The 27,812-nt window shown below is 54.3% G+C and overlaps 2 protein-coding genes across 5 annotated transcripts in view; one reads left to right on the forward strand and one right to left on the reverse strand.

Annotated features, from left to right (window-relative positions):
• The window catches only part of LOC125176186 (pepsin F-like), a 29,486-nt gene extending 28,810 nt beyond the window's left edge, over positions 1-676 (reverse strand). Inside the window, exon 1 of the mRNA XM_047877208.1 lies at positions 599-676. The gene's annotated coding sequence lies outside the window, so the exon portion shown is untranslated. The remainder of the gene's footprint in view (positions 1-598) is intronic.
• VPS37C (VPS37C subunit of ESCRT-I) overlaps positions 1-27,161 on the forward strand; it is a 28,945-nt gene extending 1,784 nt beyond the window's left edge. Inside the window, exons 1-5 of one of the 4 annotated variants that reach the window (XM_047877204.1) lie at positions 895-983; positions 19,642-19,739; positions 23,175-23,346; positions 24,037-24,119; positions 24,875-27,161. In XM_047877204.1, the coding sequence (XP_047733160.1) occupies positions 899-983; positions 19,642-19,739; positions 23,175-23,346; positions 24,037-24,119; positions 24,875-25,597 (1,161 nt within the window). In that variant the 5' untranslated portion in view covers positions 895-898 and the 3' untranslated portion in view covers positions 25,598-27,161. Of the gene's footprint in view, positions 1-894; positions 984-10,846; positions 11,532-19,641; positions 19,787-23,174; positions 23,347-24,036; positions 24,120-24,874 lie in introns of those variants that run through there. The other 3 variants (XM_047877206.1, XM_047877207.1, XM_047877205.1) reach the window with 3 other exon arrangements.
• Positions 27,162-27,812: the final 651 nt, after the last annotated feature.

Here is a 27,812-nt window from a genome sequence, read left to right on the forward strand (position 1 = left end):
TCAAAGCTCATGTGTTTGCTGGACCTTAAGAGTAACCTGTGATGCAGGGCACCTGGGTGCCTCAGTCGGTCAAGTATGGGACTCTTGATCTCAGCCCAGGTCTCGATTTCAGGGTCGTGAGTTCAAGCCCCGTGTTGGGCTCCACGCTGGGCGTGAAGCCTACTTCAACAACAACATTAAAAAAAAAAAATCATCTGTGATGCTTGTTAAAAATACAGTCAAACCTCTGGAGATTTGTCTGGAGGGGTCCCAGGAATCTGTATTTTTAACACATGCATTGAGTAATTCTTACTGTAAGTCAGATTTGTGAAGCACCACCTTTTTTTTCATTAAAAACTTTTAAATGTTTATTTATTTTTGAGAGAGAGAGGGAGGGGCAAAGAAAGAGGGAGACACAGAATCTGAAACAGGCTCCATGCTCTGAGCTGTCAGCACAGAGGCCGACACGAGGCTTGAACTCATGAACTGTGAGATCATGACCTGAGCCTAAGTTGGTTGCTTAACCGACTGAGAGGGAAGCACCACTTTCAGGGGCTTGTAGATTTTTGTTCTTGGAGTTGAGATTATTTCTAAGGATTCTCATTTTCTTTTTACTTACTGCTGTGCAATTTGCTACTCCGACATAGATCTGCTGTTGAGAGGGCATCAGGCTAACTAGCCATGCGGATCATTTCCCGATACTTTTGGCCAGGACCAGTAGGGTTTTTCCAGGCTGACATAATTAGGTCATTGAAGACCTTGTTTTAATCCCACTGGATCTCTGTTGTTCCAAAATTCTGTTAGTTTCTGCTCAGAGTTTGGAGTTTTCATAAGGTTCCGGTTTGTTCCTGGACAGTTGCCCTGTAACAGAGATCTCTGTCGTGGCGATGTCTCTGAGGATTCGGGAGCTTTAAAAGGCATGTTTACTTCACAGGTGCTCCCTCCACTGCGTTTCTCTTTCCCTCTGCTGGTTTCTGTGAAAGACTTGAGCAAATACCAAACAGGTTTGTCGTGATTTAGGTGGTGCCCCTGGGGCTTAGGATGGGCTGCAGAGTGGAGACAAGGAGAGACTCAACCATGAATACGTTATCAGAGAGCCCAGGTCAGGTATGCCTAGCATTGAAGACATGGCAGTACTTTTAGTCCCACTGCTAATTCATGTGATTCCTCCTCAGCAGGATTACAAATAGTAGAAGACACAAAGTCAGCCTTATACTCTTACTTTACTGTCTTTCTGTCCAATAAACGCTGCTTTCTAACTTAATGTCTTTGTAAACAGTGGATGTAGCTTGTGTGACTTGAAACGTTTTAATGTACTGAGGCGTGTTTTGTGGCGCAGGATATGATCTTCCCTGGTAAGTGTTCTGTGACTACTTGGGAAAAAGGTGTTTCCTGCTTTGCTGTCTGGCGTGTGGTATAAATGTCCGCTGAGTTGGTTGGTAGTGCTGTTCAGGTCTTAACTGCTTAGTGCTTTTCTGTTTACTTGTTCTATCAGTTATTGAAAAAGGGGGGGGGGTCATTGAAACTTACAACTGTAGTTGTTGGTCTGTTCATTTCTCCTCCTAGTTTTATCAGTTTTTGCTTCATGCAATTTGAAACTCTGTTATTAAGTGCATAAACATTTGGAGTGTTTTTGTTGGATGAATTGACCCTTTCAGTCCCTGGTAATATTCTTTGGTCTGAAATCTACATGGTCTCATATTAATGTAGGCAATCCAGCTTTCAAAACATTGTTGGATTGATATCCAGAATGTATACAGAACTACAACTCAAAATAGAAAACAGAAACAAATGATATGACTAAAATAGGCAAAGGACTTGAATAGACGTTTCTCCGAAGATACACAAATGACCAATTAAGCACATGAAGATACTCAACGTCACTAGTCATTAGGGAAATGCGAATCAAAATGACAAAAAACCCAGAAGTGGTGGCAACAGGATGTGGAGAAATTGGAACCCTTATTGCTGGTCGGAAAGTCGAGGGCACGGCTGCTGCAGAAAACAGTATGGCAGCTCCTCCAAAAATTAAATACACAATCACCGTAGGACCCAGCCATTCCAATTATGTATATGCCCGAAAAAAGTAGAAGCAGAGACTCAAACAATATGTTTGTACACCAATGTTCACGGTAGCATTGTTCACAATAGCCAAAACGTGGAAGCAGCCCAAGTGTCCATCGACAGATGAATGGATAAACAAAATGTGATACATACATAGAAATTATCTCGCTTTAAAAAGGAAGGAAACTTTGACACATAGTACCACCTGGACGAAACTTGAAGAAATAATGCTAAATGAAACAGGCCAGTCACAAAAGGACAAATACTGCATGATTTCTCTTACGTAAGGTTCCGAGAGTAGTTAAATTCATAGAGACAGAATAGTGGTTGCCAGGGGCTGAGGAGGACGAATGGGGAATTAATGTTTAATGGGTATAGAGTTTCGTTTTGGGATGATAAACTTCTGGAGGTGGGTGGTGTTGATGGTAATATAACCGTGTGAATGCCCTTAATGCCACAAAAGTGTGCACTTAAAAGAGGTTAAAATGGGGGCTCCTGGGTGGCTCAGTCGGTTGAGCATCTGACTTTGGCTCAGGTCACGATCTCATAGTTTGTGAGTTCGAGCCCCACATCGGGCTCTGTGAAACAGCTCGGAGCCTGGCGCCTGCTTCGGATTCTGTGTCTCCCTCTCTCTCTCTGCCCCTCCCCTGCTCACGTTCTGTCTCTCTCTCTCAAAAATAAATAAACATTAACAAAAAATTTTAAAAAAGGTTAAAATGGTAAATTTCATGTTGTATATGTTTTACCACAATTTCAAAATGGATAGTGTTCAAAAAATTAGTGTTTACTTGATGTATTTCTTTTTTTTAAATTTTTTTTTCAACGTTTTTATTTATTTTTGGGACAGAGACAGAGCATGAATGGGGGAGGGGCAGAGAGAGAGAGGGAGACACAGAATCGGAAACAGGCTCCAGGCTCCGAGCCATCAGCCCAGAGCCTGACGCGGGGCTCGAACTCACGGACTGTGAGATCGTGACCTGGCTGAAGTCGGACGCTTAACCGACTGTGCCACCCAGGCGCCCCTTGATGTATTTCTTTATATTTTATTTTTAAATTATTTGTGCCTTCGTATTTAAAGTGGGTTCTTGTAAGCAACGTATAGGTAGGTTTTGCATTTTGTAAAATTCAATTTTGTAATCTCTGCCTTTTAATTGGGGTGTTTAGAATATTTACACTTAATACGATTATTAAGTGGGCTTAACTCTTAATACGATTATTAAGTTGGGCTTAACTGTTATCTTGCTATTTGTTTTCAGTTTGCCCAATATTCTTTGTTCCCATTTCCTTTCTCCTCTGGTCTCCTTGGGGTTGAGTAATTTTTATGGTTTCATTTTGTTCCCTTTGCCTAGTTTATTTGCTATAACTCTTTTTTGTTTGTTTTTTAGCAGTTGCCTTAAGCTTCATAGTTTGAGTCTTTAACTTGGCACAGTCTATCATCAAATGGTATTATACCACTTTACATATAGTATAAGAACCTCACAATAGTATACATTTATTACTTTCCTCCTGGACTTTGTATTGTTACCACACGTTTCACTTGTACATGTGTTATAAATCCAAAAATACATCGTTATTATTATTTTTTAAAATTGTTTGTTTATTTTTGAGAGAGAGAGAGAACTCATGTGCATGAGCGGAAGAGGAGCAGAGCGAGAGGGAGACAGAGGATCCGAAGTGGGCTCTGTGCTGACAGCAGGGAGCCTGGTGTGGGGCTTGAACTCAGGAGCTGTGAGATCAGGACCTGAGCCAAAGTTGGGCGCTTAGCCAACTGAGCCACTCAGGTGCCCCACATTGTGATGATTTTTGCTGTAAACAGCCGATGATTTTGTAAAGAGATCAAAAAGAAAAAAAAATATATTTACTTACATGTTTATCATTTCTGGTGTTTTCCATCCCTCTGTGTAAATCCATTTTGTTTCAGAGTCTTTCTCACTTTACTATTTCTTGCAGTGCTGGTCTGCGGGTGATGAATTCTTTCAGCTTTTGGATGCCTAAGAGAGTCTTTATTTTGCCTTTGGTATTGAAAGGCATTTTCCCTGGGTATAGGATTCTTAATTGACTCGTACTTTCAGCATTTTTAAAGATGTGGTTCCAGTGTCTTCCGGCTTGCATTATTTCAAATGGATAATCTGTCGTATCTCTGATTTTCGGGCTTCCATTCCTGATGTGCCCTTTTTCCTTCTGGCAGCTTTTCTTCTATTGCTGGTTTTGAACAATTTAATTATGATATGCCTTGGTGTACTTTTCTTCAGGCTTCTTGTTCTTGGGTCAGCTGAGTTTTTGGGATCTGTGGGTTTGTATAGATTTTGTCAAATTTGGAGAGTCGAGTTAATTCTTCAGATACTTTCTGTGTTCTCCTTTCTCTCTCTCCTTTGGGGACTCCAGTGAACATGTATTTAGGATGCCTGAAGTTGTTGCACAGCTCTCTGATGCTCCCTTCATTTTCTTCCCCGGTCTTTTTATTTTTCTCTTTGTGGTGGTTTTGGGTAGTTCGTATTGTCGCTTCTTCAGGTTTATCAAGCTTTTGTCGTTCGCCTCATCTGTTGCTACGTTTGCCCGGTATACTTTTTATCTCAGACATCATAGTTTCCATCTCTGCAACTCAGTTTTTTCTTTTAGCTTCTTGAATATGTGGAACATGGTTATAGTGGCCATTTTAATGTCATTTTCTGCTAATTCTGTTCTTGAATATGTGGAACATGGTTATAGTGGCCATTTAATGTCATTTTCTGCTAATTCTGTTATCTGTATATATATTTTTAAGTTTCTTTATTTTGAGAGAGAGTGAGAGAGAATGCAAACGAGTAGGGGAGGGGCAGAGAGAGAGGGAGAGAGAGAATCCCACGCCAGCTCTGTGCTGTCAGCTTGAAACATGATGCGGGGCTCAAGCCCACAAACCGTGAGATCATGACCTGAGCCAAAAGAAAGGGTCGGACGCTCAACTGACTGGGCCACCCAGGCGTCCCTGTTATCTGTATTTCTGAGTCTGTTTCTGTTAATGGAAAAGCTTTCTTGCTTCTTTGTATGTCTGGTAATTTTTGATTGATGTCAGATGTTGAGAATTTTATGGGTGCTGGATATTTCTGTATTTCTATAAATATTCTTGGCATTGTTTTGGGACACTGTTAAGTTACTTGGAAACAGTTTCATCCTTTAAAGACTCGCTCTTAATTTTGTCATGTGGGATCAGAACAAGGCAGTACCTTCTTCATGCTAGGTTTTCCACTTTGGCTGAGACAGAAATTATTCTTGGCTCAACTTTGGGTCCAAGGATCGTTCCCTCTGATCCTGATCTGTACTACGCAGCCAAAAAGTGGAGGGGGACCCTTCATAGATTTCCAGAGCTCTCCCTTTGTGTAGCTATCTCCTCTCTGGTTTTAGGCCCTGTAAAGTCTGGCTGCCTTGACCTCCCTGGACTCCCAGCTTGCTTTCCCCAACCCGGGGAGACTGTCGGGCTCCAAGACTGGCAGGCGTTGCCTGGGTACTTTCTCCCTGCATCGTGGCCTGGAACCCCTTTCTGGGCAGTGAGCTAGGGCAGTTGTTCCTCCCTCTCAGAAATCACTTTCCCGAAATGCCTGATGCCCATTGTCTGAAAAATCATTGTTTTATTTATTTTGTCTGGCTTTTTGGTTGGTTGAGGCAGGAGAGAAATCTAGTCCCTGTTCCCATGTGTTGGCCAAGAGCAGGTGCCCTTTGCGGTCAGCTCTCATCGAGCGCCTTGTGTGTGCTAGGCACTGACCCCGTGCCGGGTTGCAGACCTGAGTGACACACGGGCTGTGTGGGCTGTGCCCTTGGGGAGCTCACAGTCTGGCTGATTCCTGTATCCTAAATGCTGGGCGGTTCCAGAACACCATGGGAGGGTGGGAGAAGGAGCTGGCATTTGAAGGCTGGACAGGCATTTTCAAGCTGGAGGAGGCAGAGGACAGAGTATTCCAGGCAGAAGAGCAGGAGGAGCAAAGGCTGGATGGCAGGGCTGGGAACGCCTTGGGGGCAGAGTCCCCGTCCCACTCATCTTTATTCAGGTGCACAGTGATTGTCCTGGGACCAGTGGGTAGAACAGAGAGTTGGGGCAGGGTGAGCAGCCCGTGAGGGAGTGGAGGGCGATCTAGATGAAAAGGGAGGTTTGGGATCAGTTGATCTAGGACCTTGCCTGTCAAGCCAAGGAGCAAAGATTTTGAATATAATACCAAAGCACTGGGGAGCTATGGAAGGTATAAGCAGGGATGTGAGTGCCCTGACTGGCTGTGTCCTTTAGAGATTACTGGGGTCTGTGGGAGAGGGCTGGTGAGGTTGGAGTCTGTTAGAACCAGACGGGCAGCTGCTGGAGAGGCTGGCTCGGAGTGGGCATTCTGCCAGAGGATGAAAATGAGTGCAGAGCCCAGGGCAGCCGCTGATAAGGCGTTGCCTATTTGGTAATGGCCTTTGCTTGTTTGATAATGACCTTCGAGGGGCCCTGCCTGAGTCGAGAGCAGATATGAGGAGGCTCTGGCCTAGTTTCTCTTTTCCTGTGGCTACCCTGTTGCCCTCGGCACACCTGCCCGCCTTGGGGTGCAGGGGGGCGGGGCACCGAGAAGTTCATAGTGTCAGACGTCATCGGCAGAGGGTAGGCTCTACAGGTGTCTCACCTTCTACCAGCCTAGGGTGGCCCCAAACCGGTAAGAACAGCGAGTTTCATTGCCTTGGACTTTGAATAGACAAACCTCGAGGGGCCTCATACAGACTCCTGGATATGTGTCCTGAGTGTGCCTTTGCCTTGACCTCAATCCTGACCCTTCCTAAACGGATGATTGAAGCTGCCAGCTCAGCTCGCTCCGTGCAGATTAGCCAGTGTCGGGTGTGGGGAGGCCGACAGCTGCAGGCTGAGCACCTTCCTGAATCACCTGAACAGTTGGGGCAGAGGAAGAAGGAAATGGCAGGTGGGTGTGGACGGTTTTCTTTTCACTGAGCCGTGGGCCAGAGAAGGAAGAGGCTTTGCAGAGTGTCTGGGTTGTGTTTCCCTGTCAGGAAATTTCAAGAATGGGCTACTTGTCAAGTAACCTGTTTCTTGGCCACCATCCTGACTGAAGCGGAACGTTATTGATCTGAGTCACATCCAGCCATTGGATTTATGTTGTGCCGTTGGTTGATGGCGTCTCTGGAGGAATCTTAAGTTCCCCCTCCTCAGTGTCCAGGGAGGGAACGGGCCATGTGGGAGCTCAGCCCTGGTGATGAAGATCCTGACCACTCGTTGAGCCTGGCCTGAGAGCCGGGTATTAGACTTCCCGGGCAGTGATTCATTTCATCCCCGTCAAAACCCTGTCTTCTAGTAGAAACTGAGGTATAGAGAGGTGAAGTAGCCTGCCCAAGGTCTCTAGCCAGTAGTGACCGAGGGCTCAGGGCTGTGTGTCTTCCAGAGCCGTTAGCCACTGGGCTTTCCCTGCAGGGCCGAGGCCCGAAGGAGGTAGTGTTCCCAGTGCTATCGAGAGAGACCAGGCCCTGTTCTTTAGAAGTCGAATCGAAAGGCATCAGTAATAACGATCACTTAGTAAGTTTTTCCCCGGGGCCGGGCACTGCGTTCCAGGGACATGCGCTTGACCGAGAGGCAGTGGGAGTGTGGCGGTGGGGGGGACGGGCCGTAAAGCCAGACCCCCTCAGTGACACTCAGGCTCTAGCATTTCCTCGTTGTGAGACTGGTCAGGCACGACACTCCTTCGACGCAGGTGTCTTGTCTGTAAAGCGAGAAAAGCCGAGGGGGACACAGCCGTGAAGGCGCGTTGTGAGGACCATACGAGCTGCTGCACGCAGAGCGCCTAGAACACTGCCCTGTACCTCGCAAGTGCTCTGCACGCCATCCGTGGGGACTGTCCTCCTTCCTCTTGTGCTGGTGGGACAGTGAGGCTTGGGGAGGGGCACTGAGCGAAGCCTGGTTCGCCCCTGCCCCCAAGGAGTTCCCAGCTGAATGACCCTGGCTTTGCCCTTGCCTTCCCCGGGCCGGAAAGTCCTTTCCCGTGCCTTCCCCATCCTGCGAATGCCTGCCTGTCCTTCAGATGTCAGCTCTCCTCTGGGAAGCATTTCTTGCTCTTTCTCCCAAAGTGTTCATCCTGCTCTCTTCCTCCCTCCCTCTGCCCTGCTGCTGAGATATCACAGCTGCAACAGAGTGGAGGAGGGGGGCTTGGGCATAGGTGAGGAATGAGGGCAGGGCTTTTCAAAATGTGCTCTGGGAAGGTGCCCTGAGGGCCCCCTTGAGGCTTTGGGGGAGACCAGCTGGGAGAGTAGGGCTCTCCCCCTCCCCCTTCTGGGAGGAGCATGCTTCCGGGATCTGTTCTGTGCCCTGGGGGCTTGGGGGAATGTTCTAAAGGAGAACAACTTTGGAAATTTGGAAAACTAGCAAAGCAACAGGGTGCGCCAGGCAAGTGGGAAAAGAGGATGGAAGTGGAGGTCCTGACAGCTGGAGGGATGGGGACCAGGGAGGGAGGGGATGGCTGGCTTTCAGGGAAGCTGGAGGGCGGAGGGTGCCGGAAGCAGTGCTTCCAAAAATTAATCCGAAGGTGCCCGGATCAAAACACTCTGGAGCAATGACCAGATGCAACCTGGTGATTGGACATCACAGGTGTCTCGGGTGGCCTGGAATATCGGGAGCGAGGGCGCGAAGCTGAGGGCATGATGGAAATGGGGGTCAGGCAGAGAGTGTGGTTTGGGGAGGGAAAAAGGTGACGGTTGAGGTAGTCACTCCTGGAATGCCGTTGAGGAATGCTGTTGAGGGGAATATGCCCCGCAGGCATGGGAAGGGTCCCTTTAGGGGACGGGCTGGGTCATCCAGGGACTTTATGTAACCAGGGGCTCCACACCCTGCTGTCTGGCTCAGGCTCCATAGGTTGTCCCCTGCTGATGGACACCCCCCCCCCCCTGCCCCCCGCCCCCAGCCTGGCCACTTAGCCCGTAGAGGCAGTTTGCAGAAGTCTTGGGCCACTCTGGAGTGCCCCCTGCGTCTGGCACAGTAAATGGGCTCATCATTCCTGGATCTTCTCACTTAGGGGCCTGCCTCTGGGAAAAGGGGGTCAGAGAGAGTTATTCAGTAGACCTGAGGAGCATGTGGTTGTTACATAAATACTATGTAAAGATGACAGTTGCCTTCCGAAAGCCTCGTCCTGAGAGGTTGTATATCCCTCCATCGATGTACAGGTGCACTTATATTTGAGGATCTTTGTTCAGATTAGTTTGGAGCCTGTTTCCGAAAGCCACATCCTTAGCTTTCCTGGGGACCTGCCCTCCCTCCTGAGCCTAGCTGGGTATCTGGCCAGGTTGTCAGGCAGCATTTTCCAAAAGTAAGGTGTGAGCGTGTGAATTAATGCTACCTAACGCCTGCCTGGTGGTTTTTCTAGCACCTCTAGCAGTGATCTCGCTGAATTCTCTTTAAGTCCTTAAAACAACTCATGATGTTGGTAGCGTTAGCCCCATTTCACCAGTGAGAAACAGTAAGAAAGGCAGAATAATTTGCCCAAGGTCATACAGCTAGTAAAAGGTCAAGCTGGGATTTCAGTCCAGGAATATTTGGTTCTTAGGCCCTGAACTCTTTCCACTTCCCTTCATGCTGTCGTAACTATTTAGCACTGGGGGGTGGGGAGGAGTTCCCAACCCCAGAAATTCCTTAGAAAGAGAGAAAACTTAAGAAGGCTCGCTTCTGGTGCTTACGTACCAACTTTTCAAATTGAAGGAAAGGTCAGTTCGATGGTGCTTTGGGCCAGGTGAGCAGTGCCTGATGGTTTGATCTGTTTTTATTAAGTCCTGTGGGAAGTCAAGTGACTGAATGGTCTGATACTTGGGTGAGCAGCTAGAATCATTCTACGAAAAGAAAACTAGATCAGGTCAACAAATATATCCTCATTAAGCTGCAGGAATAGGAAGGTTTCTAAGGCAACCGCAGGTGTTTTTGACACGAGGGGTGGGATGGGGCCAGGCCTCTCTAACTCAGGCATAGGGAACTGCACGGGTTGCTATGGTAACTACTTGCTACTTGTGGGAAATGTACAAGAAGCCCACGGCCTTTACAACGCTCCCTGCAGGGTGATTTTGGGCTTGAAGTAGCTTGCAAGTCAGTGTGGTGTGGTAGCGGTGAGGAGGGGAGCGACTGGAACCTGTGCTTTATCTCCAGCCGGGAGCCGGGAAATCCAGAGGCACCCTGCCCAGTCACAGTCTGGGTCCCGATTCAGTTATGGCAGTCATTTTGCTTGACTCGATATCGAGCTCCAGGGGCGTCAGGAGGCGCCCCGAATCATCGGATTACCCCCAAGAGGGAGAATAATTAACATTTGTTCAGTGCTCTGGAGCTTGCAAAGCCATCTCGGGGCCGTGTGCTCATCTGAGGCACAAAACCCCTACGGTAGGATTATCGTCACAGAGCCCATTTTCCAGGTAAGGAAACTGAGGTGAAGAGACTTGATCAGGGTCACACAGCTCCAGGGTTGTGGAGCCAAAGCGCAGACCCTGGGCATCAGTCCACATTCCGTGCTTTTCTCTGCATCCTGTTGGGGGAAAGCTGGCATTAACTGTTCAGACAGAGACAAGGGGCATAAGAGGCACCAGGCAGCTCCCGAGGCTGGCATACCTTGTTCTGATATGAGCTCAGAAAATACTGCATTTTGCTTTACTTTTTTTTTTTTTTTTTTTTTAGTTCATTTATTTTTGAGAGAGGGGGTAGGGGCAGAGAGTGACAGGGAGAGAGAGAATCCCAAGCAGGCTGGGCACTGACAGCGCAGGTCTCGAACTCACAAAGGTCGTGAGATGGTGACCAGAGCTGAAACCAAGAGTCGGATGCTTAACTGACTGAGCCATCCAGGTGCCCCTCTACTTTCTTTTTTTTTTTTTTTTAAGTTTATTTATTTTGAGAGAGCGAGCGAGAGCGCCCGTGTGAGTGCATACGTGCACAGGTGAGCGGCGGAGGGGCAGAGAGAGAGAATCCCAAGCAGGCTCCAGGCTGACAGCGTGGAGCCTGACGTGGGGCTCGAACTCCCGAACTGTGAGGCCATGACCACAGCCGAAATCAAGAATCAGGATGCCCAACCGACTTTTTTAAGGCACCCTTACTTTTTTTTTTTTTTTTTTAGCGTTTACCCTTGTAAAGGATCTGATATTTGTTTTTGAGCTGAACAGTCCTGGCAAAGATGCAGATTGAGCAAGAGCCCCAGTGCGTTGTCCCCCTCTCTCCCCCATCAAGGACAGATCTGGAAGGTGGCCCTGAGTTTGAACCCTTCCCAGCACCCTTCTCCCTCGAGACATCCTCAGCCCCCTCCACCCCACCCCAGGGAGCAGCGGGAAAGGGCACTTCCTCTGGCCTCCACCCCCCAGGGTATCACATAGTCACCTTTGGGCCTCGCTATCCTCGCTAGATCGTGTTCCTCTTGTTCCGGACGTGTGAGATCGATGTAGCCGAGATATCAAGTGATGGAAAGAAGGCGACACCGAGAGATGCAGGGCCAGTGGCCAGAGACTTCGTTTCCCCTCCTGGTTGCGTGCGTACTACCCGGGCCCCGGGGCCGCACCTGCAAGCCTGTCCCCTTGCTTCTGGTGGCTGCTCCAGCCTCGTCGGCCCCCATTCTCAGCGCTTGGTGGCAAAAGCTGGGCCCAGGGTGCCCGTGCAGTGCCCTTGTCACCTCATCCCCCGTCCTCCCTGCTTTTCTGTGGCATCTGTCCTCCGGGCACGCGTCTCTCATGGAGGGACCCACCCGGCGTTTCATTGTTTTACAACTTTTGTGTTGGCTACTGGAATTTTAAAAAGGGAGAGGTGTCCCCTGCATCTGCATTCCTGGCTTCCCCGGGAGACCTGGCGGCTCTGGGCCGCCCTCCTTCCTGCAGGAGGTGCCTGCGCTGGGCTGGCCCCTGACGCCAGTGCCTGCCTGGCCCTGGTGGGTGCCCGAGTTCATGAGCTCGGGTGTAGGTGAGAGCTGCGGAGGAGACAAAACAGAACAAAACAAAAAGTTTTTCTTCCTTTTTATTAGCAAGGAAACAGTGACTTTTTCTCTCCTTGCGGAGGGAACGCAGATTAGCACATGCGTTGCCTTTCCCACTTTGTTCCCAGTCTGATTCCCTTTGGGTCGATGGTGTCAGCCCCAAACAGAGGTGTTATCTCGCTGTACTTGTGAATGCTGTAGAGCCACCTGCCTGCGCCTCCAGCCTTCTCCTCCCCTCTCTCAGCTGTGTGGGTCTGCAGCGGCTCCTTACGAGGGCCCTGCTGTCACCTGCCCTTGGCCCTCTGGCTCCTGTCCCAATACCAGCTGCCCCCCTTCAGTGAGGACTTGCAGGCCTCTGACACCCCCACCCCTCAGAGCCGTCCACCTTTCCCCTCCTCACTCCACTGGTCCCCACCTGTGCTACGTCCCCTCGTCCCTGCATTCACCGTGATGGGTTCTCAAGGTTTTTGCTTTTTAAAACTGAATCGAGGGGCGCCTGGGTGGCTCAGTCGGTTAAGCGTCGACTCTTGGTTTCGGCTCAGGTCATGATCTCACGGTTTCGTGAGTTCCAGCCCCGCATCAGGCTCTGTGCTGGCAGCGCTGAGCCTGCTTAGGATTCTCTCTGCCCTTCCCCTGCCCACGCTGTCTCTGTCTCTCTCAAAAATAAATAAATAAAAACTGAATTGCGTCGAGGGGAGTTGGCCTCAGATTTTTTTTTTTAATGTTTATTTATTTTTGAGACAGAAACAGAGCATGAACAGGGGAGGGGCAGAGAGAGAGGGAGACACAGAATCCGAAACAGGCTCCAGGCTCTGAACTGTCAGCACAGAGCCCGACACGGGGTTCGAACCCACGAACTGTGAGATCATGACCTGAGCCGAAGTCAGATGCTTCACTGACTGAGCCACCCAGGTGCCCCTGGCCTCAGTTTTATATGTTGGGGTTGTGCCTGGTGCATAGTAAAAACTCAGAGTTTATTTGCACCCCTCTGCCCCCAATCATCCTTCCTCCTTTTAGTTGGGGTCTTGTGCAGTTCTTGGCGGGTAGTAACTGCTCCGTAAACATTTGCTCAGTGAAGGCATAGAGAGATGAAGGAAGGCGTGGTAAAGGGAAGTAGGCCTGTTCTCGAATCTCCACATCTTGCATATGACTCTCTGCCAGCTGACTGACCTGTCCTCTCCCTCCCTGCCGTGGTCTGTTTTTTCTGGAAGCCCTGCTGTGAGCTATCAGTGGGCCAGGGTCTGTGCCAGGCACTGGGGAGACACAGTGAACAAGACCATCCCCCTGCCTTCAAGGGGGCCCGTGTCTTTTCCTCTGTCCCCTCCTGCAGACCCCATCTGAGAAGTACCCAGCATCCTCTTGGGCAACTTGGCCAGCAGAAGGGGGTCTGAGTCAGGGCCCGGGGTGCTGAGGGGCATGGTGATTGCACTTGTCAGGCTCCAGAAGCAAAGCCCATGGACCGGGGGTCCCCAGATGACTTCTCCATAATGTCCCAGTTCTCTGCGTTGTAACATCCCTGGTCACAGCTGCTTTGAGGAGTGCCGGTTTGGATTTTCCTGGCGGTGGGTGCCCAGGCTTCAGGGGCACCTGCTTTGCGGGCCTTGGGAAGAATGTCCTGTTCGCCCCTCCTTTTCCAAATTCTGAACCCAGAGAAGTGCTTGCTGTGTTCAGCCTCACCGGGTGGCCCTGAGAATCAGGGGGTGGCTCTGTGACTTCTGAAAGGCCTCGGGAGCTTCCAAGGGCAGGGGAAGCCACGATAAATCCCTACAAGATTACACTTGCCAGCCCAGGCCTGAGCTGTTGCCGGAGGGCGGGGTCGTGAGCCACCTCTGTCCCGGAGGTGGGGACCCAGGATGGGCCTGGATAATTGGCGTGCTCGTGTGGGATTGTAATCTCTGCATCTCGGGCCACCTTATAACTAAAGCACCTTCGTGGCTCTCCTGTGAAGGGCAGGGCAGGTGGGGCAGAGGTGCTTGTGATGTTACAGCAGCAGGGGTGGAAGGAGACTTGGGCCTCCCGTGGTGTGACCCCAACAGCTTATAGGACCTTGGGTAATACCCTGTTTGTTTCTGGGCTTCCTGTCATCTCTGAAATAGGGATAATTAAGCCTCGTGTTTGCTTTAGTTACTGGAGTGATTATATAAACTAATGGCAGAGTTGGCTAAGGGACCTGTTCTGAAGCCTGCAATGAAATGGCATCGACACAGGAGAGTGGTCTTTTGCAACCACGGGGCTGAGATGTTTCTTTTTCTGGATACGGGGGCGGTCATCTTTCCCAAGTCGGGGAGCGGCCGGGATAGTCCTCACAGACAGGAGCCAGAACACTCTCCCGTCCCTTTGATCTTCCGAGTTCAAGAAGGTGCACGCGAAGGTGCCTACCTGGGAGGGAAGTGGGGGCAACCTTGGCACCTAGGAGCATCTCCCCTGGGGATGGGGCATCCCAGGCAGGGACAGTGCCGGGAGAGTGTGGTCTCTGAAGAGATCTGTGTGCTTCATTCATGGCCCACTTTGGGGAGAATTCCCGCTGTCTGCAAGACGGTGATTTTTCGGGTCACCAGCTAGATGTTACAGGGATTTGTGTCGCAGGGATTTCAAGGCCATCAAAGAGCCAGGTGTGGGGCTTTAGATGGCAGAGAAAGATTGTCACGTGGAGCGGCCACACACCTCCGTGCACCGCAGCTAATTTTATTTCTTGATTGGCCACCATTCTTAACACAGCAGAGTCCCCTTTCTTGCTAAGTGTCTACAGTAGCTTCCCGCCAGACTTTGATGACCGGTGACATCCTCGGTGCTGTGGCCGTCCCCGTCCCTGGTGAAAGCAGCAGTGGCCTCGTGCAGGTTGTAGCAACATCAGGCCCCTCTTTTTGCGACCCGGGGAGGGGACTGGGCCACTCTGCTTTCACGGACGTCCATCGAACGCCCACGCTCACTGCCGGTTCAAGGAGGGACACTAGATACACGGAGGTATCGAGAGCTGTGTGTCAGCCCCAGCGGGAAAACAGTTCAGAAGGTTATAAAATACTGGAATGTTTGACAAAGGTTTTGTTTTGGTGGCTTTTCTCTAATCAAATCATTTCCCTTTTTGTGGGGGGGGGGGGGACAGGAAAAGTGGTCGGTGAAGGCAAGCCCATTGAGGAAGCCAGTCTCCTGGGGTGGCTGTAGGGTGGCTCCTGTGTCAGTGCCTCCCAGTCAGGCCGGCTCCCAGTGCTTTCTGGGCCTCCAGCCCAGCGCAGACCCTCCCCCTCGACGTACCCCCCCACTTGGCCTCTGCGTCTTGTGGGTCTCCTGGCCTCTGGAAGCCTGACAGCGCAGCAGGCATGCGCTGTATGAATCTCCCCGTGGACGTGGCCTCGCCTGGACTCTTCTGGAGAGCGGTAGCCTCCTTGTTCTGCTGGTTGGTCTTGAGACCGTGGTGGCCGCTTCTGACGCTGCCTCACTGGGCCCACGGCCACGGGGCTGCAAACCTGGAGCCTCAGTCCCCGGGCTGAAGACCCCTGTCTCCTGCCTGGCCCCACCGTGCCTACACGAGCCAAGCCCTAGGTGCCCGAGGGAGGTGCGTTTCGGGTCCTGGCAGAGGTCCCTCCGTAGCAGCAACACAGGAGATTGAGACCTGCGTTCTCATCGTGCCTCCGCCTGGACTGGTTGACAAATCCCTTCCTCTCCAGGGTCTTTGCTTTTCCTCTGTCAGGTGAGGCTGGGCCCGCCTGAGTTCCCTCAGAGGGAGGGGAAAGCAAGGCAACAGTGCCCAACTGGTTTGACCCTGGGTAGCTCAGGTAAAATGAAAACTCCGTTAAAATTCATTTAAGAGCCCTAGAGAGTTCTGGGTCTGGGAGAAGACTTGGAACTCAGGCGATTGTGAGGCACGTGGTGCGAAGTCCCGGACTGGGGAGGGCACTGCCCCGGTCACTCACCCAGCTGTGTGACCTCGGGGGAGTTACTTCTCCTCTCTGAGCCTCCTCCGTGAGGTCGGGTGACGGTGGTACTCACTGTGGTCAGGGTCCTTGTAACGGCAGGCATTTGTGGAGTGTGCACTTGAGTGCCAGGCATGGACGGAGAAACTAAGGCACCGAGAGGTTAAATGAGCCGGCTCCTAAGTAGCAGGGAAGGAATCACACCCAGACAGCCTGACTGCAGAATCCGTTCTCCTAACTGCTAGGCCAGTGGCTCTCCAAGTGTGTTTCCAGGGCCTCTGGGGGTCTTTGAGACCCTTTCAGGCTGCCTGTGAGATCAGGATGATTCTCATGAGCTAAGACATTTCCCTTTTTACTGTGTTTCTCGCGTGAGTATACAGTGGGGTTTTCGGAGGGTACATGGCACGTGATCACATGATTGTTCTAGTGGCTAATGGAATACGGGGGCTTGCATATTCTTTTTTTTTTTTTTTTTTTTTTTTTTTTAATATTTATCTTTGGGAGAGCGCAAGCAGGGGAGAGGTAGAGAAAGGGGGACAAAGGATCCGAAGCAGGCTCTGTGCTGACAGGCTGACAGCAGCGAGCCTGATGCAGGGCTCCAACTCACAAACTGCGAGATCGTGACCTGAGCCGAAGTCGGGCGCTCAACCGACTGAGCCACCCAGGGCGCCCTGCGTCTTCTTGTATTTGAAAAATGTCTCTCCCTGGGGCGCCTGGGTGGCGCAGTCGGTTAAGCGTCCGACTTCAGCCAGGTCACGATCTCGCGGTCCGGGAGTTAGAGCCCCGCGTCAGGCTCTGGGCTGATGGCTCAGAGCCTGGAGCCTTTTTCCGATTCTGTGTCTCCCTCTCTCTCTGCCCCTCCCCTGTTCATGCTCTGTCTCTCTCTGTCCCAAAAATAAATAAACGTTGAAAAAAAAATTAAAAAAAAAAAGAAAAATGTCTCTCCCTGGCCACCATGAACAGGTGTATTCATCTAGACAACCTCCTCATCTTAAGAACGTTATATATATATATATATATACATATACACACACACACACACACACACACACACACACACACACCCACACACCCCTATGTTATATAAGCAGCATGTTTATAGAAATGACTCTTCACCCAGAAGAATCCCCTTGAGATCCGTTCATGTTGTATACATCAATTCACTCCTTTTTACTGGGGAGTAGCACATAACTAGTGCAGCCGTACCACAGATCGTATGATCGTTTACTAATTGGGTGGTTTCCCATTGGGTTGTTTCCAAGCCCAGGATATTTCACTTAAAGCTTCTAGGAACATTAAAAAAAAAAAAAAAAGAAAAAAATGGCTCGCTTTTAATACCTAATATGGTCAGTACTGACACCTAAACTCCACACAAGGGAACCTTCTTCGGGTTCCTCCATAATGTTCGGGGTGGGAGGTGTCCTGAGACCAAGAGCTGTATGCGACCTGTTGCTCGAGGCCACGTTGCCTTGTTTGGGACACGGAGGGCGACACCCGCCTTGCGAAGTGGTTGGGGGAGGGTTACTCTGCTCAGGGCTCCCCCGGTGGGTGCACGGGACCCCCCCGTGTGGAGGAATGAAGCCTGCACCCGCTGGGGCCTCCACACACGCCCTGCCGACCTTGCCGGGGGGGTGTGGTCCGCCAGCTGCCCCCCCCCGGAGCTTCCCTTGGCCCCCGGCTCTGCGCTCAGCCCCGACTGCAGGAGCGGGCAGACACCCTGTTCTGTGCTTGGACCCCGGCTGGGCGCTGCTGCTTTTGTGGGTGCGAAGGCCCGGCAAGTTCTCAGCCGGATCTGGGCCACGCTGGAGGCCTAATAAGTAATTTCTGTGGTGTTGGAGCCTCGGGCCGGCATTTGCAGAAGCCAGACTTTGCGCTAAGCTAGCGCTTTGTCTGCCTTCCCTCTCTGAGCCTCACACCGGCCCATTCTGCTGATGAAGGCCCGGAGGCTCAGGGAGGTTCCCGTTTGTCCTGCGGGTCCCGTCGATGGCCGACCCCCTCGGTTGGCCGCGTGGTAGCAGCGTGCCTCCGGAGTTCTTCCCGGGGCCTGTTCTAGCTGCTGTTCCCCTGCTCCAGCTTTTAGGCCAGGGCTTTTCGGAGCAGCAGGGTGAGACGTGGACCAGAGGGTGTTGAATTTTGAGGCTGCCGTTTCCTGATCTTTCTGGTCCCCACCCGGAAAGAGCCAACTGCCTGCCCCCAGGGCAGGATCAGGAGGGACCACACATGCAAAAGGCATGCGCTCCGGTGCCCAGTAACCTGTGGCACCCGACTGCCGTCACCCGACTAGCAGGGAGCTGTCGCCTTTCTTGGAACCTGGCCCTGGATCAGCTGGATCAGCATCCCCAAGGGAGATTCTGGATTCTGGGCCCGCCCTGGCCTAGTGACACAGAACTCTACCTTTGGGACAGGGGCGCCTGCGTTTTCAGAGGGCTTCCCCCTGGGGTTCAGGTGCGTACCTGCACTTGACATTCCTTGCCTCGGAGGTTCGGGACCACCCTGAACCCTCAGGAGAGAAGAGACGGTGGTGGTGCCTCTGTTTGGCTAGCTCTTTCTCAGGAGGGTGACCCTGTATTTTGTTGCCGAAACTAGGGCACTTCTGAGCATCAGAAGGGAGTACCGTTAACAGCCGTGCCGGCACATGAGGAGTAAGCCGGTGCTTTGCTGGTGAATGGGGTGGGTGTCCCTGTTTATCTGTTTCTCCTTTCATCTTTCTGATGACCTGGGAGATACCAGCCCCTTCCATTGCAGACGGGGAAACTAAGACCTGGACAGGGCCGCTTCCGACCACACGGGCGTAACGTTGGTTCTTGATTGCAAAGCACCTCCTTGGATTAACCATCACTGTCGGCCCGCGCTAGCTGAGCACAGTACCCGGGAGGATTGGGGGCCTCCAGGTCTTGCTATCTTTCGAACCTGGAATCTTTTGAAAACTAACATCACTTTCATAATGAGAAAAATCTACATCGAAGCTATAAAATGTGCTTCTGGAAAAGATAGCAGGGGAATCCTGTCAGCAGAAAGGAAGAGCGTGCTGGGGGTGTCTGTGTTGCCTTCTCCAGGTTCCCGGGGCTCCCTCTCGGGGCTTGGCTGTGACCCCTCTGTCATACAATCGATGTCCCTCTGGGCAGAGTGACAGGGGGAGGGTTGCTAAAACCAGCTCTCCCGTCCCAGCAGATGTTCTTTGTGGGTCGGTCAGCGTCCTTTGCCTTCCGATTGCCCTAGGGGCCAATTTGATTATTTTTTTGTGGTCGTTCTTCTCCAAGGAGACCTGCATGTGACGGTCCGTTTCTGTGGCACGTGGAGGGGACTGCAGTTGCAGAGAATACTTGAGGGAAGCCCAAGGTTGTCGGTGCACTAGATAAAACTAGCTGCGATGCCCTTGAGCCTGTGATGCTGAGGCCGCAGAGCCCCCGTGTGTGAAGGTTTGGGTGTGTTTCTGGTTCAGACAGAAATAGACGCTTAGCGGAGGTCATGCTGGCATCGGGGCTCACAGGCAGCCTGGGGCCAACGTAGTCTCTGTCCCTGGCCGCCTGTCCTGTCCTGCCCTGTCCCGTGTGCACTTTGGGTAGTTTCATCCCGCACCGTAAGGAATCCCAGTTTTGGCTCTGGCTGCCCAGTGCTTTCACATACCTGTTGCTCATGGTTTGGGAGAAGGAGTGGCTTCCTGGTGTCCCCGGGGACAGGGGATGGCAGGGTGGCCGGAATGTGCTGGAAGCATCGTCGGAAAACCGTGGTTTGTCTCTCGCTTCGCTCTGTGTTCACAGGGAGGATGGAGACACTAAAAGACAAGACCTTGGAGGAGCTGGAGGAAATGCAGAACGACCCGGAGGCCATTGACCGGCTGGCCCTGGAGTCCCCTGAGGTAGAGCAAAGCTGTCCTGGGGCCCAAGGAAGAAGGAAGGCCAGCAGGTGGGACTGAGGCCCTGCTTCAGGACGCCGGCCTGGTGGGAGTTTGGGCCATATTCTCCTCCCTTTTCTGTGGCCTTCACCCTGGTTTGGATCAAGGCGGAGGAGCCCCCGAGATCGGGATCCAGTTCCCGGGCCCTCTGGGAGTTCTAGGGGGCGGTGCTAGGGCGTCCAGGGCCCCCATGTGAACTCGGGGGGACTCACCTGCCCCAGGAGTCCCCACGTTGTTGTTCCAGCCTGAATCTGGAGGTTTCTAAAGGTACTGCTACTGTTCTGTAGCCGCCTTTCCCCAGGGGCCTTGTGTGGCCCTGCGTCTCCGGAGGAGCCCTTCTTGGGCTCATCTCCTGTGCAATCCTGTTTCCTCTACCAAAGGGCGCCTAACCAGCTCCGCTCTCCGCAGTCCCCCTGGGATAAAATCACCCTTGCAGACGTGTAGAGCTTTACACTTTATAAAGGCTTTCCTGCCCTCCTGTGTCCTCAACCGTGACTCCCCCTGTGAGGTCAGGAGGCTGGACGTGGCCGAGAGCTGGGTATACCGCGGTCCTGCCCTGAGCGGCGCCAGCCTGCCCACTGCTCTGGAAGCCCCTTCCGCTGCCCCTAACGCCGGGCGGAGACCCAAGCACAAGCGATGCCGAGCTCGTCTGATGGGCGCTTGGAATATTTTTTTATTTTCACTGATGAACCGGCATGGTGTGTCTTTCCTGGGGGTTCACGACCTGTTCTCGACAGAAGGGAAGCCACCCCGCCTAGCTTCTTCCTGCTTTCTGTAGGGGTGCGTAGTGAGGCTGTATTTCCTTGCCCTTCCTCGCCTGTGCTCTCGCTGCCTGCCCCGCGACCTGCCCCTCTACCCAGATGAGCAATCTTTGCCGGGGGGTAGGGATCGAAGAGGGGGCAGGGACGCAGTAGGGGGCAGGGTCTGAAGAGAGGTGGGGGCGCTCCGTGGCACATCCTGGTGCCTTGAGCTCGCTTCGCGAGGACAGAAAGCAAAGTCTGTGTCGGTTAAGCTGCAGGCCTGCCTCTGTGGTCAGTTAGGCCGTGACTCTGCCGGGGTCTGCCTCAGCTGGCATAGTGCTGGGCCTAGAGCAGGGTTTTTTGTCTGTTTGTTTTTTTAATTTTAGAGACAGTGTGTTCGAGCAGGGGAGGGGCAGAGAGAGAGAGAAAGTGAGTGAGTCCTAAGCAGGCTCTGTGCTCAGTGAGGATCCCGATGTGGGGCTCCCATCCCACGACCCTGGGATCATGACCTGAGCCACAGTCAGGAGTCAGATGCTCAACCGACTGAGCCACCCTGGCGCCCCGGGCGCAAAGTGCTTCTTGACTCTGCCGTGAGCACAGGTTATAGGAATCCCAAGGCCAGCTCTGATTGGCATGTGAAACTTGGCAGAAGTGAGCCTTCACAGAAGTATCACTACTTGACTTCCAAGCTGAGCAGGCTGATAGAATCTACGACGAAGTGCAGAAAATGGCCGCACAACGTCTTGGGCTGCAGGCAACGCGAATTTTGTGGCGTGCAGCCAGCCTGACCGATCGATTTGAATCCTCAGCGGGGAAAGCTTTCTGGGATCAAGGGGAAGTGAAAGCTTTCTGGGATCAGGGGAAGTGAAGCAGGGCAGGCTCCTCAGGCTTGCAAAAGCCCTTGGATGAGGTTTCCATCATGGTCCGTATAAAACACAATTTTACACGTCCTTGTCGCCGTGTGGCTGTGCAGAGAGAGAGGAGCTGGTTCACTTGGGGATGTGGACACTGCTTGGAGAAAAGAGAGCTAGGTAGCAGGGGGCCCGTGTCCACACAGGGCAGTGAATGGTGGGGTCGCGGCAGGCTGGTGAGCTCTTTTGACGGGGGTTCCGGAACTGTGGTATCGACCTCTTCTAAGTGACAGCTGGCGGGCTTCATAATGACCCCCCCAGTGGAGAAAGATTTGGGGGAGGCTGTGGGAGAGGGGGCAGAAATGCATAGGGCCAGGCGTAGGGCAGAATGACACAGCTTAGATATATTTGTTGGTCAAGACCCAGGGAAAAGGCAGTGGACACATGAGGGCCAGACGTTCTATGTAAGGGGCAGCTGAGCAGAGGCCTTCAGGCCTCCTGCTCTGGAGCTTACCCAGTGACTCAAAAGAGTGTTAGTGGCAGCGAATACAGACGGCCCAGATGTGGAGGCAGCTTGCTGTCATAGGGAGACCGGAGAGACCACAGCCAGGCCCATGATCCCTGGGCCCCAGTGGCTGCACTGTGGAGGGAAGGCGGATGTGACGTCCCTCTTCCCCGTCTGGAGCATGAAAAGCAGGCTCCAGTCCTGCCCCTGAGCTCGGATCTCAAGGCCCTGTGGCTGGGGATCAGCAGGAGGGCAGGCTTCCCGGAAGCCCCCTCTTCCCAGGTCCCCATGGCCTGGTGGAGGACGAGCCGGCCCATCACGTGCTGACCAGGGCGGCCCCTGCATGGAAGTCGCCCTTTGCCGAGCTGTGCCCTGAGCCCTCTGCTGGGTGCTGAGTGCTCTCTTTGGTGCCACGTGTCACTGTCTCAGGGGTGGTGGGTCTGAGCCTCCGCCCTCCTCTCGGTAAAGGGGACTCCCTGGCACGTGGAGGGAGCTTTGGGTCAGAGCAGGTCCGGGAAGGGTTCCTGTGGCTGTTGCCTCAGCCGCTAGTGGCAGCCAGGGACCTGGCCAAGGGCCAGAGCGCTGCTTGGCTTGGGGAGGTGCTCTCAGGGGGCGACGTCCGGGGGCAAAGGCTGGCTTCAGGTGGCCACAGGTCGCCCGTGTCGGTGGGAGCCTTCTGCTGGCTGTGAGACTCCACTCCAGTTCTTGGGGGCCCCCTCTGCCCGCTCATCTGCACAGCTTCTCTGCAGGGCATGCCTGTGGCCTTGGAGGCGAGGACAAGTTTCTCCTGAGTCAGCGTCACGGTCTGGCCCTGCCTTTCTCATCCCTCAGGGTGACTGTTTTGGGGCCTTGTGCACGTCCGGCCTGTGGTCTGGCTTTGGCCACCTAGTGCACCTCACGGTGGGCCTCTTGCCTCCGAAGCTTGGGGGGAAGTGGCTTGGGAGTTTGGTCCCTTCCCTCCTAGAAAGCCTCTGACTTGTTCCTATTAATTGGTCCCCCTGCTTCCTGGAGGCGTCCGCGGCCCTTGGTGGGCCTGGTTCCTGCTCCCCCTGTGGCCGTGGGCAAAGCTGCCGACCGTCAGTGCGTTTTCCGCACGGATCCGCCACAGAGGGTGTGGGATGAGGTGCCTGGGTCACAGTGCTTTGCTCGGGGTCCGAACCCGGGTCTGTCGGACTCCAGTCGGGGGCATCGCCCACTTCTGCCGCGGTGGGCGATGCGTCCCAGAAGCCCCCGATCCAGCCTGCTGCGGTGGTGAGTGGCGGTGGTGGGGAGGGTTCTCCCGGTCCACATCCTGTTCCCTTAGGTCCAGGACCTGCAGCTGGAACGAGAGATGGCTCTGGCCACCAACCGCAGCCTGGCCGAGCGGAACCTGGAGTTTCAAGGTCCCCTGGAGATCAGCCGCTCAAACCTCTCGGACAAGTACCAGGAGCTGCGGAAGCTCGTGGAGCGGTGCCAGGAGCAGAAGGCGAAGCTGGGTAGGGGCGGCCTGGGAGCTGCTGGAATAGGTCCCCGTCCTTGCCCCCGGACAGGAAAGGGCCAGCAGTGAGGACGACCGTGTCCCCAGCCCCCGTGCTAAGTGCTTTCCGTACGTTTTCTCACAACAGCCTATAAGTGGAGGTACCACTGTTCTTGTTTCAAACATGAGAAGAATGAGGCTCAGAGAGAGTCAGGGACATGGCCAGGGTTACGTGGCCGGATTTGGGCTGGATCCAGACAGCCTGCATTCCGTGCTGTTGCTCACAACGCCACCAGCCCAGCTTCCGGTTTCCAGGGCTGCCCTGGGCTCTCCGCGTCCCGGGATCTGCCATCTGCGAGGTGGGAGGGGCTGTCCCGGTCTGGACAGTGAAGAAAGCCGGATGCTCCGAGAGTGAGGCTGAGCAGGCTTGGGGCTCGCCGGTGCATCTTTGCTTCCTGCTGGCATCGGGTGGCACTGGGGAGGCCGGCTAGCCAAGGTCTGGGCTGGGCTCGGTGGATAGAGCTCCTCTCTGCCTAGGAAGGCGACCTCAGGGAACTGGGCCACCGGGGGCTCCACAGCAGACCCCAGGGCAGCGGCCGGACCTCGGAACACACAGGGGTCACTCCGAAGGTCTTCGCCCAAACCTTAGCCTCCAGCACCGAATCAAGAGGCGCTTTCAGAATGTTGATCTTTCTGCCCTCCCTTCCAGAGAAGTTTGCTTCAGCACTGAAGCCAGAGACCTTGTTAGACCTTCTGCAGATCGAAGGCATGAAGATTGAAGAAGAGTCTGAGGTAAGATGGCCGTCGTCACCCCCTCTTCCGGCGGTAGCGTCGGCCCCTGGAGCAGGAGCCCTCGGAACGAGCACTGGGTGCCTGTAGAGTCGGGACAGGGGGCTTTAGACGGTGGCACCAATGAATGACGCCATCGGTCCCGGTGGATGGGGTGAACAGGAGCCTGGTCCCGCTGGCGGGAGCCGGAAGGGCAGCTGCCGGCCGGGCCACAGGGCAGCTGGCAGACCTGGGTACAAGGTGGCGCAGCAGGAGGCCCCCAGGACCGAAGCCAGGCCCCCGGCCCCTCCCTGGCGGCCTGGCCTCTCTGTTCGGCTTCCCTCTGGCCGTCTCTTCCGTCTGCGGGCAGACTGGCTCCCTCCAGTTCTCCGTGCTCTGGGTGCCGGAAGCTACCAGGTCCGCCCAGCCCGGGGCCCGCCTGCAGTAGGAACCGAGTAGCTGGTGTCCGTGCATTTATTTATCACATACGGGCAGCAGCCACTGTGAGCCCGGCACAGCGCCAGGGGCGGGGGACAGCAATGGCCACAGTAGTCCCTGCCCTCCAGGGGCTGACACCCTGGCGAGGGAGACGGAATACACCAGCGAGCGCAGGTAGCCTGTGTCGGCAGTGATGAGGGCCGCGAGGAGAAATTCCCAAACGGAGGCCAGAGAAGATAGGGGGTGGCTGCAGTGCGCTGAGGTGGGGGGGCCGCAGCCGGGGAACACGGGTGGCCTCGATCCCAGGCAGGCCCGTCGTCACCAGACCTTATCTCTTCTAGGCCATGGCCGAGAAGTTCCTGGAGGGCGAGGTGCCCTTGGAAACGTTTCTGGAGAACTTCTCCTCCATGAGGATGCTGTCTCACCTGCGCAGGGTGCGCGTGGAGAAGCTTCAGGATGTGATGAGGAAGCCCAGAGTTTCCCAGGAGCCGGCTGGTGACGCCCCTCCTCCGCGCCCCCCGCCCCCGCCTCGCCCGGCCCCCCCGGCGACACCCCCTGTGGCCGAAGAGCCGCCCCCGCCACCGGCAGCCGTGCCTCCCTACCCTTTGCCCTACAGCCCGTCTCCTGGCATGCCCGCGGGCCCCACCGCCCAAGGCGCGCTCCAGCCGGCCCCCTTCCCCGTGGTGTCCCAGCCCTCCTTTTCCTACAGTGGGCCTCTGGGCCCCCCTTACCCGTCAGCCCAGCCGGGACCCCGGGCTGCCGCGGGCTACCCCTGGTCCCCGCAAAGGAGCACGCCCCCCCGGCCAGGCTATCCCGCGGCCCCCACTGGTGCCTCTGGCCCCGGATACCCCTTGGCGGGGAGCCGGGCCCCCAGTCCTGGCTATCCTCAACAGGCCCCTTACCTCTCGACTGGAGGAAAACCTCCTTACCCAACACAGCCCCAGCTCCCCATCTTCCCAGGCCAGCCCCAGCCCTCAGGCGTCCCCCAGCCGCCCTACCCTCCCGGGCCTGCCCCTCCCTATGGGTTTCCACCACCTCAGGGGCCCTCCTGGCCCGGGTATTAGACACAGTCCCGGCCCTCGGCCCTTCCCTACTTCTACGTGTACCGCAACCTTTGGCCCGCCCACCACTGAGATTCGAGGTTAAATTGCAAGTGGACTTGGGTCCTCCTTGTGGACTTGTGTCAGCACGTGGGAGCCTCGGGGGGACCTGGTCGGGAGCGTGCAGGCCTGGAAAGGCGCCGGCAGTGTGACTGGCTTGGCCGCACCAGACGGTCACGGCACTTAGTGGCCTCCTGGGGGAGGGGAGCGCCTCCTTTCGGTGACTGGCTTCAGCTTTTCTGGTGCTAGCCAGGCGGGGAGCTCGGTGCCTCCCCCGTGGGTGTCCGTGTGAGTGGGCAGGTGCGTGTGCTCGCGGGCACGCACTTGTGTTTGCACTCACGGACACCGGAACCCAATGCAATTATCTTCGTGACGAGGGGGTCTCCGGCCCCCGCTCACCCCCTGCCTCTCTCCTGGGATCTGGCACATTCAACCTGGTGCCCACAGCAAGGGACGCGACTCTGCGTCCGTCTGGTCCATTCAAGGATGGCCTGGAGCTAGAGTGGGATGGGGGAGGGAACAGTAAGGAGAAACACTGATTTTTAAATCACATAAAGCCATAATTGAACTCCGATAGGTTGATGTCAGATAAGCTTGTCCCGCGTGCTGGTTTGAACGACGGCAGCAGAGCCAGAGCAGCGAGAAAGCGGGGGGCTGTGAAGGTGGACCCCAGAATCTGAGGCAGAATCTGGAGGGGAGGGGCCAGCTCCGGCCCAGGAGATGGTGTCGCACCGGACTCCTTTAGGAATGGAGCGGCCGCCCTCTCTTCTCTGAGGCCCTCCACTTCCGGTTGACTGCTGAGGCCCGCCCCATCCATCCGCTCCTTTAGTGCCTTGAATCTCATCCGCAGCAGCCCCCTCCCTCCGTCTGCTGCCTCTGGCTCCCTCGTGTAACTCCCCACCCCGGCACCCCTCCTGAGACACACATTAAAGGATGCCCTAACAGCGACTTCCCAAGTGGTGCTTCCTCAGACACCGTGACCGTCACCGGGTCAGAGTCCGCTCCTCTGCTTCCCTCTTGTCGTCAGAATGTAAAGGCAGGGATTGGGACTCAAGCCGCCTGCAGCCCCCACCCCGGGCACGCCGGGGATGTTGAGCATGTTCGGTGATAACAGAGACAATAGACCAAAGGGGTGTGGTGAGCGGAGCTTTACCTTGGTTGTTCCAGATGGGATCCAGGTCTCGAGGGCAGACTCTGGAGCTGCTATTGGCCAGGAAGTCATATGTGCCTTGAAATGTCCACTACTTGAGTACCCAGCGTCCGGTGGGCCTGGGGTGCTGGGGGCCAACGAGGAAACTCAACTTTCCGGTGCCTGCCCCCCTCCCCGGCCCACGCACCATCGGTGGGTGTTCGCGACGAGATGCTCCATTCGCTGTTGGGTCCTTGCCAATTGTTCTTGCTTCTCGTAAGTTATTTATCAAGAGAAATCACTAATGGACTCTACTGGTTCGAGTGCTTCTGAACTGGATGACCGATCGCCGGTGTGTTTGTGTAATTAATGGCCATAATAAACTTTGATGAGTTACAAGTTGTGCTGTGGCTCGTCTAGTGCGTTTGCGAGGTGAAGATGTGGCTGCCTGGGGTGGGTGTGGAATCCCTTCAGGATCACGCTCTGCTGAGAGGCCTCTTTGATTCCTGTCCACAAAGCCTCATCTATCTGGCTGTCCTCTCTTGAGCTGCTGCCCTCCCCTGCGCCTTTGCCCTGGGGCTAGGCTCTGACGACCTTCCCCTTTTCTCCCCTACTCTCTGGTTTTCTTTCTTTCTTTCTTTTTTTTTCAATATGAAATTTATTGTCAAATTGGTTTCCATACCACACCCAGTGCTCATCCCATTCTTCGGTGTTTTCTTTCACGCTGGGGGCCTATGTTTTTGCCTCTTCCTGGGCCAGAGCTTGGGCCACGCGAGGCCACAGGCCCCCACCAGGGGGCGTGCGGGGCTCAGCCTAGGGAGCCTGGCGTCGCATTCCTGCCACCCGCTTGGGGGACAGGGCCTGCCTGCTGTCGGCCTGGCCAAGACCCCCGGGTGGGGCCACGTCTTCCCTTCCAGGTTCTAAACGGATAGAGGGACGGTGGGGCACGAAACTGGCCGCGTACCGAGTGGTCTTCAGCCACCGCCCAGCCTGCTCCCTCTCCGCCGTGAGCTCAGCGGGCTTTTTATCACGAGGGTTGGGAGGGCACCT

The sequence above is a fragment of the Prionailurus viverrinus genome, chromosome D1 (assembly GCF_022837055.1).
Source record: "Prionailurus viverrinus isolate Anna chromosome D1, UM_Priviv_1.0, whole genome shotgun sequence".
Lineage (NCBI taxonomy): Eukaryota > Metazoa > Chordata > Mammalia > Carnivora > Felidae > Prionailurus > Prionailurus viverrinus.